At 34.9% G+C, this 17359-nt stretch overlaps 1 protein-coding gene across 1 annotated transcript; it reads left to right on the top strand.

Moving 5' to 3' along the window:
• Positions 1-704: 704 nt before the first annotated feature.
• Positions 705-16882, top strand: LOC149910549 (long-chain fatty acid transport protein 4-like). Its single transcript, XM_090114942.1, has 12 exons — positions 705-962; positions 1240-1390; positions 2798-3035; positions 3572-3821; positions 6757-6955; positions 8417-8527; positions 12943-13024; positions 13414-13544; positions 14058-14208; positions 15046-15203; positions 15733-15886; positions 16080-16882. The coding sequence occupies exons 1-12, from the start codon at positions 799-801 to the stop codon at positions 16238-16240; spliced, it is 1950 nt and encodes a 649-aa protein (XP_089971068.1). The 5' UTR covers positions 705-798; the 3' UTR covers positions 16241-16882.
• Positions 16883-17359: the final 477 nt, after the last annotated feature.

The raw sequence follows: 17359 nt of genomic DNA, 5'->3' as shown, positions 1-17359 counted from the left end.
GTCCCTAAAATTAATATGACATTTGTGATTTGACTTATTAACCGACTTCAAAAAAAAGGAGGAGGTTATCAATTCGGCCGGTATGTTTTTTTTTTTTTTTTTTTTTTATATGTATGTACACCGATTACTCCGTGGTTTCTGAACCGATTTACGTGATTCTTTTTTTGTTCGATGCGGGATGGTGTCGAATTGGTCCCATAAAAATTTTATTCGGATAGGCCCAGTAGTTTTTATTTTATGAGCATTTTTGTAAATGTTGCAAGTGCAAGTTTGAAGTCGGTTGTTTTTAACGCAGTTATTGACTTGTTTTGACTTCTCCTGTCTCCACTTGGCACTTCTCCTGTTGACAATCGGAACGTCTGGAGCGATGACATTTAATATTATTCTGAAAGATCGTTCGCTGATAAAAATAATCTAAAGAAAAAAAACCTATTTAATACAAATTGCTCAAATGCAAATTTAAAATGAAATCGTTATATATTATTTGATAACTATTCATTCTCTATATAAAATAAGATTTTGAACAAATTTATATCTGCACCGTATGCTTCTTCACCGATCTAACCACAGGATCTAACTGTCCAACACGTTATACGACAGTTACGTTTATGATGTAGTTAAAAGAAGTGTGATTATATTGTTATCAGTGTAATTCAAGACGCCTTACCTTGCGTGAAGGCAAACGCTATCGCTGAAAGAAACTCGGTATTTGTGCAGTGATTTGTGGAAATCAAAGTGGTTTGGTTTCGCTACTTTCGTCGATCAGTTCGCCGTATATCGTGGCGGAAACTGGTCGCGATGCTTGCTGCACTCGGTACTGCGGTGGCGTTCATCGCCGTGTGCCAATATTTGGGTTTTCTCTTAACATCCATTGTTGCTGTTATTGTGAGTGTGCTGTATCTACTTACCTTCCATTCAAGATGGTGTTACATCGCGTTGGTTACTACGCCTAGGGATCTTAGGTAATGCAAACCTTTAATGCATAAAAACTTGTTGTAATACTATTACTTATAGGTAACAAGTCTATAAAGTAATTTTAACTGAGTGCATAAAATACACCTTACATGTATACCAGAATAGTATGAGGTCACTCCTTGGAGGAATGTTTTCTCCAGATTCATATATTGTTGATAATATATTTTAAATATTTTATTCAGCATGATCTTTTGACATCTTTTCATGATTATATTAACATACATCAAAGTTAACATGTATATTCAAATAAAAGTTAATTTTTAGAGCGCTATGGTGCTACCTAAGAGTGTTAATGCTTGCCAAGAAATGCCAAAGGAATAATTCAACTCTACCGGATTTGTTCCATGAAGTAGTTCAAAGGCACCCTGAAAAGCCGTGTTTCCTGTTTCAAGATGAAGTTTGGACTTTTAGAGAGGTTTGTGTAATGTTACAATTTACATACATTTAGTATCAAACATATTTTCAGTTAACTTTACGTTAATGTACAAATTAAGGATAAATTAATTTATGCTACTTTTGATAAAGCTAATATTTATTCCAACTGTTGGGTTAAAATTATGTGCATACTGATTTATTTTATTACAATACATTTTGATGCAAATTGATACCAAAAGTATTTAATTGACATATTATATAGAATAACATGTAAACTGTAGTATGTATATTTGGTAAATAATATATAAAGCCTACTAGCTGTGCTCCGCAGTTTCACCCGCATTGCTCTGCTCCTGTTGCTCTTAGTGTGTTGATATATAGCCTTCCTTGATAAATGGGCTATCTAACACCGAAAGAATTTTTCAAATTTGACCAGTAGTTCCTGAGATTAGCATGTTCAAACAAACAAACTCTTCAGCTTTATAATATTAGTATAGATAAGCCTTGCTCAATAAATACTACAGTGAAAACATTTTTCAAGTTGGTCCTGTGGTTCCCAAGATTAGCGTGTTCAAGCAAACAACTCTAATCTCTTCTCAGTTGTATGTGTTTAAAATATAAAATGTTTTAATACTTGAATTTATTAAATTAAGATGAACATTTAATTAAATGAAGAACATAATTTTTATTTAATTATTGTGTTATTGCAATGTCAATGCATTTTAAACAGCAACTCCAGACACTGAGAATATATTATCTTAGCACTTTATTTTTCAAATAAATAAATGTTTTAAATGGTATTTAATTTCAAGATTTAATTTTGTATTGTTTGTGTAAGAATATAATATTTGGTTGCAATTTTCCCTATCAATTAATGTTTAAATATAATATCCAAGTATTGGGTTGAAATTGTATATTTTGTTAAAACTAATTAACAAATACAATTTCAACCCAATACTTTTTAATATGAGCCTTGAAATAACATATGCACTTGGATTAAAACAATGAATTAAAGTTCTCAAGGCTGAATAAGAGGTCATTATAGGACATAAGGATAATTCAACAGGCATTGCCACAAGTTACACAATTCTCATTGAAGAAGTTTTACTTTCTTTTCTAGTAAATTCAGAAATCCAATGTCAAATGAAATAATGTTATTTAGTAGATTAGTGTCTAAATGCACTTTTTTATCACTTACTTATTTGGATTGTTCAATTCTTCTAGTACTTTAGGGCTTTTTACATTTTTTAGTCTTTTTCTGTCTGATTTAACTCTAGCCACAAATGAACATCAATTTTACTTGTAAAATGTTATCTTTGTTTAACAATTTAATAAGAATGAAATACTACAGACAATAGGCTGATGTAAACAAATTGTCATAGGTCAATAACACATTATGACTTGTATTTATGATAAGAAGCTACAAGGTTAGAATTCTATATTTTAGGTAGAAAACTACAGTTTACGTATGACAGCAGTTCTAAAAAATGAAGGCATAAAGAAGGGGGATATTGTGGGATTGATGACCAACAACTGCGCCCAAATGCCAGCGCTCTGGATCGGCAGTGCGCGCATTGGTGCAATATCCCCACTTATCAATACAAACCAACGAGGCAACGCGTTAATTCACTCCATAAATGTTGCTAAATGCAATGTCCTCATATTTTCCGACGAATACTTGCCAGGTAAGTTCATTATGCTACTATTGTACTTATTCTCTTGACATAGTAAACATTGGAATACCCAGAAGAGGAAACGTGTTTTTTTGTTTTATGTGCACGTTAAATATTTTGTCGCGATAAAAGCGAGTACGAGTTTCAATTGTTTTTATGTGTTAAATAGTTTTGACTTTGGAGTATGTATAGGAACTGAATTTTAAGTACCTACATATGTTAAATGGTTTTTTGTGTTTGTTTATGTACTGTATTTATTCGAGTAACAAACGAAAAAAAAACTAAGAGTAAAATTAAGTACGTAATTTCATAAAGATTTTCATATTTACATTATTGCTGAATAAACTATTTAAACTGCTGAGCCAGTACATAACATACGTATAACACACCTATTGACATTGAATTATTATTATATTTATAATGCACACTTTTTTACCTTGGCCGTGACTTTAAGTTACCGTATAAATCATATGTGATTTTTACACTGCATAATATTCGATTTTTATACGAAGTTTTTTCTTTTCGTTATCCGCGGCTCATGATTACAGCTATACAAGAAATATCCGGCCAGCTCGATCCGTCGCTGAAACTTTATAAATTCACTCACCGTCCACTTAACTCTCCCAAGTCTGAGAAGGCCAGTGGTGATGGTATTCCCAATTTGACTGACCTCCTTGAAGCTACTCCACCAGCCCCATGGTCCAAGGCTGATGGATATGGTTTCCAGGGAAAGATACTTTACATATACACATCGGGAACTACTGGGTTGCCAAAAGCAGCAGTTATTTCTAACTCCCGGTAAGTTTGCATTAATTAACACTCCTGAGATTATTAGATTTGCGTTATTACATACTCGTTAAACGTTGTCGAGGTGTGAAAAACGTATTTTTTAACGTATTTGGTATTAATGTAGGTATGTATTATACACTTCTTGAAAGATGATTTAGGAGTAAAACATAACATAATTTCAATGTCAGATTCCAATTTTTTGTACATGGTAGAAGGCATCCAGATTATAATTGTTTCCATCCGATTAAATTTGATATGTTCATTGTACAATACGTATAAAAAAAAAACGTTTTTCCTCAATTTTGTATGTTACTCTTTAGGTAGTTAGTTAGGTCCATTAGGAAAAAACAAAAATGTAAGTAACGTTATTTATAAATTACGTAATCCTTGTTATACATCTTGATAAGGATCTAACTAGGCGCTATATAGTATTTACTGGCATACATATTATATTTTCATTACATACCCCGTGGTTTTACCAGCATAGCTTCGTTCCAGTTGGAATTAGCGGCATGATATACAATATATAGTCAGTAGTTAGTCATAGAAACACTGACTGAACCACTTTTTTTGAAATCGGACCCGTTCCTGATAAAAGCCTTCAACCAACCAAATAAACAAAGTCTTTAGCTTTATAATATTAGTAGAGAATTGATTAGTTTCGAAAAAGTACCTGATTACAATTATGTACTTAGTTTATTATCTACTATAAAAAAAATAAAAAATTAACACGCATTGATAGAAGAAAGGACAAACAATCTTTGTGTGTTTTTTCCTATAGCTATGAATAAGCCCAGTATGTAGGTATGATCATTTCAAATATGATACAATTAACCCTCTAAACTTTGTTCTATATCGATGTTTCGATGTTTTGTGGATTTTTTGTGTTCATTTTTTACCTACGCTTCTTTAAAAAAAAAAAAAAAACTATAAGAGGCGCCTAGTAGGTTAATACAAAATTGTGGCAACTACTGAACCACCAAAGTATACTGTTAGTAGAATGTTATTTATAGACCGGTACGTAAATAGCAAATTTTCCAAACAATATATATCGGTGGTAATTTAAACAATATATGTATATCGGTGGTTCGGTGGAAATTTTATGTTTTTGAACTGGTATATTTACATAAGTTTTAACCGAAGATGTGATATGGGTGCCACTCGATTTGTTTAACACAATGCCACAGTAGTCAGGGTATCATTGTGTGTACGACGTACGTGGTCCTTCCTCAAAATGTCATTTATGATATATTAGAGAGAATATCTTGATTTCCAATATGTATTGAAAACTATGGACGCATGATCATCACTCATCAGTCTTCTACAACGCGTAGCTCGAAATACGACGTGGAGTATTCAACAGTAGGTTCGTCTAAATCGACGGTATTTAGACGAAATCATTTTTAAACAATAAAATCCGCATCATTCCTGATTAAATTGAACTTTTTTTAGTAAGTAACCTCTTGCACTAATTAAGTAAATCAAAAAACTCATTATAGTCGTCAAATAAGGCCCTCTATGCAAATGCGGCAGCGACCAAGATTGACGCACTTGTTACTGTGTAATTTGTATACATATTTAAATTTAACCACTTGAATCTTTACCTACTTTCATTCCTTGTCATGCTATTTTCACGACCATAAATTATTAGATACGTAAGACTCAATATTGTTAGGTACTTTCTCGATTTGACTTTCTCTTTCGACCCTAGTCATTGCCTTCAAGACGTAACTGCAGGCTTAATCTTATTGTAGCTTTGTATGAAACTTACATACCTAAGAGGAATACTAACTAAAATGATGATAATACTAAAATTTGTTACCATTTGAGTTAATATAGGTACTTACTACTTAATGCTAAGTCTAAATGTTATTGAGCTATTGGAATTTGGAAAGTATCCGATTTGTTTGTTATATAGTTTACTCGCTTATGAAATATTCACGCTGATGAATAAATGCGAACTACGCAAATATGTTGCTTATAATGATTACTTCCAATAACATTTTATACTCACAATAACGTTACTAGTTATTCATTATTATGAAACGTACTAACTTGTTCGAGGATAATCTGTAAAAGTAAGAATTTATAATTGTCGTATAATGTTTTGTAATTTTTTTGTAATTGGTTATCGCATCACGTACAAACGACACGGTCGAAAGTGACCTTGACCCAGTGATACTATGCTAATTAACGATTCAACGCCTCGCGACTCTAAAACTGGTTTACTAGATCTAGATAATTGTTAAATAATTGATCACCATTTATTATATAATGTTACTGTATTTGTTCGTTACACAAATTATAATAATTTTGCTGATTGAATAATCGCAGCTTATCTCAATTGAGATTATCCTAGGTGGGGCTTTTTGTACAAATATGCGTAAATGCTATTACTATTCCTTCACTTGAATTTTCTAAAATCGTTTATAGGAAGTGCATTGCTTATTTTCCTAATAACATACAATTAAGCATAGGTAAGGGTTTGTTTGACATAGTAGGCGAATAGAAAAGAAACTGTTCATGAGGGGTCCTATCTAATACATAAGCTTAATTACTATTTTATATCATAGGTAATTATTATTTTTAATATTATTTAATTACTCAAACTTGTCTACCGAAATAGCATAATACCCATAATATTTTTATGTTTTATTATGTAAATTGCTTCATACTTTTTTGTTACTTATTTGTTATTCTTTGAGATTTCTGTAGAACGTACGTCATAAGTTTTTTGTATTACCACCATAAACATAAGAAATAACGAATTGCGGCTACATGCTAATAAAGCGTATATATTTTTTTATATATGTTGTTCAAAAAACTTACAGTAATACATATTCGTTACTAATAAATAAAAATTTTAGTTATTTGTATATAATGATTTAGTAATTTAACTATGCTCTCATAATGTTTGTAGTTATAAAATTATTAAACTTTTTAGTTTAATCTTCATGGTATCCGGCGTGCACTATTTGCGGCTCAACTCGTCGGACATTGTGTACTGCCCCTTACCCATGTATCACACTGCTGGAGGTGTCGTGAGTGTGGGCCAGGCCTTACTGTTTGGTTGCACCGTGGTGTTGAAGCCTAAGTTCTCAGCATCACAGTTCTTCCCAGACTGCGCCAAGTATAAAGCGACGGTAAGTTTGTTTAATGCAGTTATATTGTAAACCTTTTAAAGTAACCTTCGTCTTGGGTTGATGATCGAGTATTTTTCTTATCGATCGAGTATTTATATAGTCTATATACAACTTGATTTATCATGTAAATTGTTATATGTTATATATTTTAAGGGTCCGTCACCATTAGCCGATTTTTGTTGCTATTCATGACTAAGTGTGCCTAAGTTTAGAATAACATGCATTTAATGACGTGCTAATTTAATTCACAAATTATAGGTTATTTAATATTTTATACAAATGTATTTAAATACATATTTTAACATTATCTTCGACACATAAAAATATGACAATTGCGTCATTCTTATACAAATTATTAACGATAAATAATTTTATAAATATAGATATTTATTAGTCAATATGTATGCAAAAAACCTAGTCGCACATTTAGTTTTTAAAACGATATATTTTATTTTAATTATATCAAGGCATACAAAATGAAACTTTGTTTTAAAAAGAAATTGTAATTAACTTGACAATGTAAAATCTTTCTACTGAACTTTACATTAAACCAAACGGAATGAAATAAATTAGCCCCTTTTTCTTGAGTGACTAAGCACTTCATTGGATTTGGAAAACGAGGTCGATTCACAAATTAAATTTATTGAATGAAACGAAAAACAATCAAAGTAATGTAATGTGGTTTCTAGAAAATTACGCGTACGTTTTTTGTTAAATTTGTAAGTTTTCATGCAATTCGACTTGTCCTACCAGGCTACCTTGTAAGGTTCGCCTGTTGGCATTGAGGTCTTCAATCAATATATAAATAAATTAAGAATTGATCTTTCTCGAATCTTTTTACCGACTTTTGAATTTATATCGAAAATAAGGCGTGTTCTTGTGGAGGTAAGAAAATTTTCAAGTAAATTGGAAAATTATCTTCACTTACTGAACATTACCAATATTTTCGGTGCGGATACAAGCATGTTCTAAATGTGTTAATGTTATTTAAATGTATGCGTTAGCTGATTTATACAAAATTAATAGTTTTGTAGTAGTTTAGTTGTACAATAATATCTCCTATACATAGTAAACTGCCTATATCTATAAGTAGTACCTCTACTTATAGATATAGGCAGGTCTAGTACTAAACTTGAATAAGCTTGTCTTTAAAACCTGAATACGGCGAAATTTAATTTTGATCCTGACCTATAGTTTTATATTATGTATTATATTTCAACTGACCTTTCCTGTAACGGTGGTTGTTTCTAATTCGACCGGTAAACAAAATATTCCGTAAATATAAACTTTATTTCGCTCCAAAATACCTATATGAATTGTTTTTATTTTGTTACAAAAGTGGTGTTGTAAAAAGGCGGGTAAAAAAAATTTAAAAAAAATGAATTCTACGTATACAAGGTACAAACTCGATATCAATAGCATTATAGTGATTCCATGTAACAAATGGCTTATATTTTCTAGGTAGCCCACTACATAGGTGAGATGTGTCGTTACGTGCTCGCGACCCCGCCGTCGCCCGCCGACAGGCAGCACAACGTGCGCGTCATCTTCGGCAACGGGCTGAGGCCGCAGGTACGTCACTATATAGTATCTGTCACTTTGTGTAATTGGCGGGAAACGCGCACACGTGACGTGAGAACGTTCTAGAATACCGCGAGTTTTTTTTTACACGCTTTATATTAGCTTCACCTGTATGTTTGTTTGTAACCGACTTCTTTGGGCGCGATTTTGACCCACTTTAAACGGCCAGATTTCGTTCAAACTTTGTAGATTAGTGTATATCAATAATGATATACACTAATTTGATAAAATTTTCTATTTTTTAGTTCGGTTTTCTATAAAAAGCGTGTTTTTTAGTTTTTTTAACTATTATTATTTCTTTCTTTTTTATCTATGTAAAATACATATTTGACATTTACTTATATATTTATATTATCGATAATATAAATTGATTATCGTTACTATGATAAATTCTGGCAGTGATTTATTGTTGGTTTAAAAATTTATTAATATTTAATATTATTAATATATAATTTATATTGTTGACTAGAATATGACTTGACGAAATATTTAATCTTTTTATAGATTTAGTATTCACATTAAAAGGGCACACACTTTAGGATATTCATTGGAAAGGCTTTTTTTGCAATGTATGAACTTATTACTTACTTACTTACTCACTTACTCCTGTGGCGCTGAAACCCCGAAGTGGGTCTTGGCCTCCGAGACGAGAACTCTCCACCTTGCCCGGTCCTGAGCGGTCTCTTGCCAATTGTCACTGGCTTGAAGCGCACTCAGGTCCCTCTCCACTTGATCGCGCCAGCGATACTTGGGTCGACCCACCGGCCGACGGCCCGAGGGACGGCCCAAGTATGCTCTCTTCAGACCTCGTTCCTCACCCATTCGCTCTACATGACCAAGCCAACGCAGGCGATGCGCTTTTATTTCCCCAAGTATATTTGGCTCGGCCATGAGTTTTTCTAATTCGGCATTCTTCCGGATTCTCCAACTTCCATCCTCTTGTCTGATAGGACCAAAGATTTTCCTAAGAAGCTTTCGTTCTGTGACTAAAAGGTTACGCTCTTCGTTCTGGGTTAGGGTCCAGGCTTCACAACCATAAGTAAGTATTGGTCTTATAACCGTTTTGTATATCCGCAGTTTGGTTTTTTTACTCAGAAGCCTAGACACGAGGACTTTATGCAAGGCAGCACCACACTTGAGGGTATTTTGTATGCGGATTTTAATCTCTTCCTCTCTAGTGTGTGCATCCGTTATCGTGCAACCCAGATATCTGAAGCTAGCTACTCCCGTGTACGTCGTATCTCCAACCTGTAGGTTTTGGCGTTGAGTTCGTGTGTTCCTATAGCGCTTCATGTGGAGATATTCCGTCTTTTTTCCGTTTATTTTTAGTCCGACCTTTTCAGCTTCTTGTTTTAAGGTCTCAGCGGCTTTACCCACTTCGTCACGGTTTTCACCAAGCAATGCGAGGTCGTCGGCATATCCAATCACCAAGTGCTTTCCATTTAGTAACACTCCACAGTCCAATGCAAGCATTTTCCGCAGGATATATTCCAGTACCAAATTGAATAGCACCGGCGACAGAGAATCGCCTTGTTTTAATCCGGTGAGCACCGCAAACTCTTCTGATAGTTCTTTGCCCACCCTCACTCGCATGTTGCTGTCTCCAATAGCTGTTTTTATTAAGTCCACCAGCTTGGCTGGGATACCAAGCTCCTTTAAAATTGTAAACAGGGCGCCCCTATCAATGCTGTCATAAGCCTTCTCGAAATCTACAAATAGCGCGTGCATGCTCAGAGCGTATTCCCACCTCTTTTCCATGATCTGTTTGAGGAGGAAAATCTGGTCGATCGTACTTCGGTTTCGACGGAACCCACACTGATAATCACTGAGGATTTTTTCCGCGTAGGGTTCCAGTCTATCCAGCAATATGTACGACAGGATTTTATATGCTGTTGGCAACAGAGCAATTCCGCGGTAGTTGCTACATTTCCTCTTGCTACCTTTTTTGTGAACTGGGCAGATGATCCCTGTATTCCAATCTTTTGGCTGTATATGTTCCTCCCATATCCTTCTAAGGATTTCGTACAACTTGGATTGAATCACCGCCCCACCTTGCTTCCATATTTCAGAAGGCACGCCGTCAATACCTGGTGCTTTGTTATTTTTGAGCCGCATGATTGCTTTGTGCACTTCTTCAAATGTGGGAGTGGGTACGTCTTCCTTGTTGTCCTCGGTCTCCCTGGTAATTTCAACTTGAGGGGGTGGGCAATTAAGTAGGTTCTGGAAATACTCTCGCCAAGCTATCTTGATGTCGTCTTTATCAGTGATGAGGTCACCATTTTCGTCCTCCAGCACTTGGGTTGTGGGTTGGTATCCTTTTTTTGTGTTTTTAACTTCCTTGTAGAATTTCCTCGATTCACCGGCTCGTATGAATGACTCCATGTTTTGTATAAGGTCATCAAAGTGCTGTCTTTTGGCTCTTCTGATAGCTTTCTTTAGCTGTAACCCGCATTCTGAGTATTTTCCAATCCATTGCCTATCTTGTTCCGCCAGGACCTTATAGTGACGTTTTTCTTGCATTTTATCTTCACACTCTTGGTTCCACCACTTCCTCCGCTTTCTCTTTTTGACCTTCCCTAATACTTTAAAACCAATTTCTTTTACCGTGCTCTTTATATTTTCCCATACTGTGTCAATCGGATCATTAATGTCTAAATCTTTGAATCTATTGCTCAGTTCTAATTGAAATGTTTCTTTCATATATTGTGATTTTAGGTTATCTATATCAATTCTGTCCTCTGCGGTTTGTGAATGTTTTGTTACTGATTTGATTCTAAATTTTAGTTTTATTCCTAGCAAGTAGTGATCACTGTCACAGTCTGCCCCGCGGAAAGTTCTTACATCCTCAACAGTTCTTTTGTGACGCTCGTCGATCGCTACGTGATCAATCTGATTGATTGTGTATCCATCCGGGGATCGCCAAGTTCCCTTATAAATATCCTTGTGCGGAAACATAGTACTTTTGACTACCATGGCTTTGGCTGAGGCAAAACTTATAAGTCTTAGCCCGTTGTCGTTAGAGTGTGTATGTTTACTATGTGTTCCGATTGTTGGGATATATATATCCTCCCTTCCAATTTTGGCGTTAAAATCCCCCAGTACTATTTTAATGTCGTAACTCGGTAATTGGTCATATATCAGTTCGAGCTGTTCGTAGAACTGATCCTTAGTTTCGTCTTCCGCTAATTCTGTAGGAGCGTATACATTTACTAAGGAGATGTTGGCAAATTGACCTCTAATACGAAGTACTGATATTCTGTCAGATACGGCGTCGTAGCGAAGGACATTGCGGACGAAATCTTTGGCGACTATGAATCCAGTACCGTGTGTGTGGTGTCCCGTGTCATTACCGCTATAAAACAAAATCGCTTTATCGTCAATATTACACTCCCCTTTGCCCGGCCATCTTACTTCTTGGAGTGCGGCTATTTTTACATTGTATCTACGCAGCTCACTATTTACTTGGTAAATGGCCCCGGGGCGAAATAAGGAGCGGACATTCCATGAAGCTATTCGTAAATCCTTTATACCATGCCTGGAGTCGTCGTTCTTGGGATCGGGTTTTCTTTTTCTCGTTCTCAGTTTCGTAACACAAAGATTTTTTATGTGGGAGGGGTGTTAACCCGCCGCACAACCCCCATATTGCTGGAGGACCACACCCATCGTTGGTCAGCGAGTCCATCGGACTTAGCCGGTAGCGTAGCTAGGCTATACTACCGACCATCCCCCCATCCGCCACCCGGGGGACGCTCCCCTACGCCGCGAGGGCCAGCGCGAGGTACTTATTACTAAATGAATTTAAATCTGTAATTCGTGTAAGTTCATTGGCAGTGATATATAAAATTATACACAAAAGGTCATATGTCCGGGTGACCCTACATTTGCGTTACGGACAAGACTGTAAAGTGACTAAAGATATATATTTACATTAGTCATTACTTTAAACATGGAGACAATAAAAATAATTTTAAATTGTCTTTTTAACTAAGATTATAAAATTGTTACCTATCATATTCGGCTATAAGGCAGAAGTGCATATTATTAAAACAAGGCATAGAATTTAAATATTCTATTTAGTCACAAAAATAAAAATAAATTTATCAATATTGTCATAAAAAAATGAGGCAAAAATGACAAAGCTATTCAGAATGCATAATTAATACATACTTAACATATTAAATAAGGATTGAATATCCTGTGTAGTAAAAAAAAGTATTGAACAGTATTCAATTTATGCTCCTTCTTATAATGTACCGTACATAAAAACGTCTAGAGGACAAACTATGACGAACAATTAAATAAGTACGCTTCACTGAGTCAATGAAATGATATGAAAATCGTAATCCCTTTATCAGCATTCTGTTTCCATCTGTAATTTATACGTTGTGAATATCATTGTCTTCCAGATTTGGACCGAGTTTGTTAATCGTTTTAACATCAAGTACGTGACCGAATTCTATGGAGCGACCGAGGGAAATGCTAATATTGGTGAGATATAGATACTTGAGTAATTTGACTCATAGTGCGCTATAAATAGAGTTCAAAGTTGCAATTCACGGAGGTGAATTAAAAAAGTGATTAAGACTAATAATAATTGTAGAGTGCTATAGTAATTGTATAGTTCTCTAAATGTATAAATTGTAGATAATTGTTACATAAATATACAGTATAATGTAATATTATAGCTATTACAGCGCTTGAGTAATTTGTCTGGAATGTAACACGTTAACGCGTTAAGGTATAATAAGATAACAAGACATCAATTAAGACTAATAAATAGTACAAATTAGTCTCCCCTCATTTTCAAATTGAATTTCAATTACTGTTTTCTCAAGAAAATTCAATATTTAAAACAAATGTTTTTTTTTTATCTCCAGCAAACACGGATGGAACGCCGGGAGCCATCGGTTTTATTTCTCGAATCTTCCCTAGTGTTTATCCTATCGCCATCATAAAAGTGGACCAGGAAACTGGGGAACCGATACGAGATTCTTCAGGATTATGTCAGGTATACAATAAATTCTTATATCAGCTCCAATGTAAACTTTAAACTCAAACTCAAACTCAAACATTTATTTATTCAATTAGACTTCTTCTAGAAGCACTTTTGAAACGTCATTAAGTACATGTTTTTAACATTTACCACCTATTCGGAAAGCAGTATCTACGGAGAAGAATCGGCAAGAAACTTTTTTAACGTATTTGCACAATGGCATACGGGTTTTTAGGATGCTTTTTCACCAATAATGTGCGAGAATGTGTAGCGAGGAATGTGTTTGCAAATAACCAATCATATTGCTTTATTTAGTTTGAAGTTTGAAGCGTTTAGCGTTTGAAGCGATACTATTGGTTAATTACAAACACATTCCTCGCTACACATCCTCGCATATTATTGATGAAAAAGCACCCTATTACATCCACCTTTAAGGGTCACATATAGATATCATACTATTGTTGCTCGAAATCAAATCTTTTCCTTCCTATCATAATAAGATAATATACCTTTCTTAATGTTTTCCAGATCGCAGGACCGAACGAACCGGGCGTGTTCATTGGCAAGATATCTCCCAATAACCCATCCCGGGAATACCACGGGTATGTGGACAAAGCGGCGTCGGATAAGAAAGTGGTGCACGATGTGTTCTCACATGGGGATTCTGCGTTTATATCAGGTGAGATGTATTGGATTATGGATTATGGACGTTATGGTCTATCTAGCATGATCTCTGTGTGTAGCAGCGATTTTAAAGACTTTACGTCAAAGAGTAATGAAGTATAATAGGCGGCACGTAACTGTAGCGCTGAGTGAAATGTGAAGGGGATTACTTTGCATGCATAATGTCGCGCCCGCAAGACAGTTTTGACTTCTGCGCAGGTTCGGGCAAGCGTTAAATAAAATTCCCATATTATATAATATTAACAATGCTCATGAAACGTAAGCGTAGTCATCTCGTAAGCGTATCGTAAGAAAGCTGCTGCCACTACGCTTCGTGTACGGACTTATTTGACAATGTACATTTTTGTAGTTGTATTTTACACGTAGTACAATGCGTTTACGCTTCATAAGCGAGCGTGGTAAATCCATGCATATCACATTTTCGACGTGACAACGTCTTATAATTCGATAGAGCCGGCTGCACGCACGAAAAAACATGACTCATGCGGCGTTACCTCGCTCTGAGGCGTTCCATGTAAGGCTTGAAGTGTAAGCGAGAGCGTGGAACGAACGACAAAGAAGCACAATCGGACGTTGTCACGTTCAACTATCGTCAGTAAACCGACTTTACAGACAACCAATTTTTGTATATCTATATCTATATAATATATAAAAGAAAGTCGTGTTAGTTACTCCACTTATAACTCAAGAACGGCTGAACTGATTTAGCTGAAAATTGGCAGGGAGGTAGTTTAGAGCCAGGAGCAGGACTAAATATGTACCACGGGCGAAGCCGGGGCGGACCACGTAGTATATATATAAATGCACCATTAACCTGTATATCATCTCGCAGGCGACATCCTAGTAGCGGACGAGCTGGGCTACCTGTACTTCCGCGACCGCACCGGCGACACGTTCCGCTGGCGCGGCGAGAACGTTAGCACCAGCGAGGTGGAGGCGGCCGTGTCGCGCGTCGCTCAGCACCGCGACGCGGTCGTGTACGGCGTGCTGGTGGGTAGCGTAGCGGCATATCACAGATCACAGAAACTAAAGGGAAATATGGTTAGGGAGCGGGGCCGGTGTCGCAGCCAATATGCCCAAAAAAAGAACAAGCTGTAGCGGTGCTGTATACGTACGTCACTTACAATATAGTGTGCGAACGAATAGTCGCTCTCATATTTTTGTGTGATGACACGCACACAACGCGAAGTATTGCTTTGATTTTGTTTACTGCAGTTGTGTGCGTAAATTTGAAATGAGACACGGTTTCGTACTCAGCGCAAGCGATAGGCATCTCTATGGTGCATATCATAAGGGTATTGGTGAATAAAGTGATAGTGAAAAATTAATAAATATTTCGGGACAATTTTCACACGGCACGATCTGATCCCATACTAAGCTTTCGCTTGTGTTATGGAAACCAGATGGCTGATAAACATACATAATATATAATTTATATAAACCGGTGATGTAGTGTCAAAAACTTGTGCGATCTCAACCTGTCAAAAATTGTTGGTAACATATAATATTTTATCGCCAGGTTGCCAACACGGAAGGTAGAGCGGGAATGTGCGGTATTGTAGACCCGGATGGCAGTCTGGATTTAGACAAACTCGCCAAAGATCTAGCCAGAGATCTACCTGCATATGCGAGACCTATCTTCATCAGAGTCATGGATAGTATGGATATGACGGGTGGGTTTAGTTCTAGCTTTATCTTTATTGATATTTAAGCAACATTTTGTGAATGATCCTAATATGTTTAACGTTTTTATTTAAAAAATTTCTAGCAAATGTTCAGATCACTTGCGTCTTTAAGAATTCGAAAGTTATTGAGAAATGAGTAGTTAAGCCACTTAAAATTACTTATCAATTTATTTTTTTACAGGAACATTCAAAATGAAGAAAACGGACCTACAGAAGGAAGGATTCGATCCCAGTGTAGTAAAAACCGATAAACTATACTACTTAGACGTGAAACAAAACAAATATTTGCCACTAGGTCCTGAAGAGTACGAAAATATTAACACTGGAAAAATTAGACTGTGATCTTTTAATATATAAAGTAAAACAATCGAATTGTTGGTATACTCTCGTCTTACTTTACCAAAAATACTCGAATTAGTCTCATATATCGGAGGTACTCATATCGTTATAGAAAAATGTGTGTATAATTCAAAATTGTTTTAGTCATGTTAGTATTCCTATATCTTTCATTTATGCATATAAAGTGTTTGACGGCTCTGCCATTATGAAATAATTTGTTTATAGTAATTTTTACGACAAAATTCAAATAAAATAATGGAAAAGGGTTGTTTCTATTGATATTTGGGAAATATGGGTGATAATAATAATACTATTAATTTAATTATAATAATGTTGAAATAACTATTTTATTGACACGGATTTAATCCCATAATTACATTTTAAAACAATGACGAGGAATAATCTCTTTAGAATTTGTGAATCTTTATTTTAATTTGTTATAATGTGGCATAGGTGAAAATATTTAATTAATTGTTTTATGTTCAAATGTTTTATTTGTGTTATTTAAGTATAAGCAAAATATACAACCAATGAATAAAATAACGTAATATATTTTATGCTATCTCAAAATGGAAAATTTCGTTTTACATATATGTATATACAAAATGGTTACACAATTAGTATAATTATAATCGGACTATTCAAAAGTATGTATTTATGAAAGTAGATCTGTTTAAATTTCTGTAAGTCATTCTACAGGTTTTATTATATTTTTGCCACAATAAAATTCCTAAATAGGTTTGCATACGCTGAAAGCTATTTATTAATATATTCCAATTGCTAGTATGTATTTATATACCGAAAACTTTCCTATTTTTTTATTTGGTAAAATACTACTTTACGATAATTTCCAAGGAATTGAGGTATTATATAAATTAAATATATTTAAGGTATGTAAAAATAATTTGTATATACCTAGTCCAAAGGGGTAATGGAAGTGAAACTTCCCACATTTATAAAATGCTGTATAATATTTTGCGAAAGGTTTTTGATGTAAATAGTCGTTTTGTATTGATGCTAAGTAGTAAGTATCGAACATCAAGTCAAGGTATGAAATTCTTGTATTAGAAATAATGGCGTTTTTACAGCAGTTTCATTGTTTTATAGTTATAAAATAATTCA

This window comes from Colias eurytheme, chromosome 2 (genome assembly GCF_061535395.1).
Source record: "Colias eurytheme isolate Ceu_HAF_F1 chromosome 2, ilColEury1 Martin Lab GWU primary, whole genome shotgun sequence".
NCBI classification, from domain to species: domain Eukaryota; kingdom Metazoa; phylum Arthropoda; class Insecta; order Lepidoptera; family Pieridae; genus Colias; species Colias eurytheme.
Note: the sequence above shows the minus strand (reverse complement) of the source record. Positions and strands in the feature narration are given on the sequence as shown.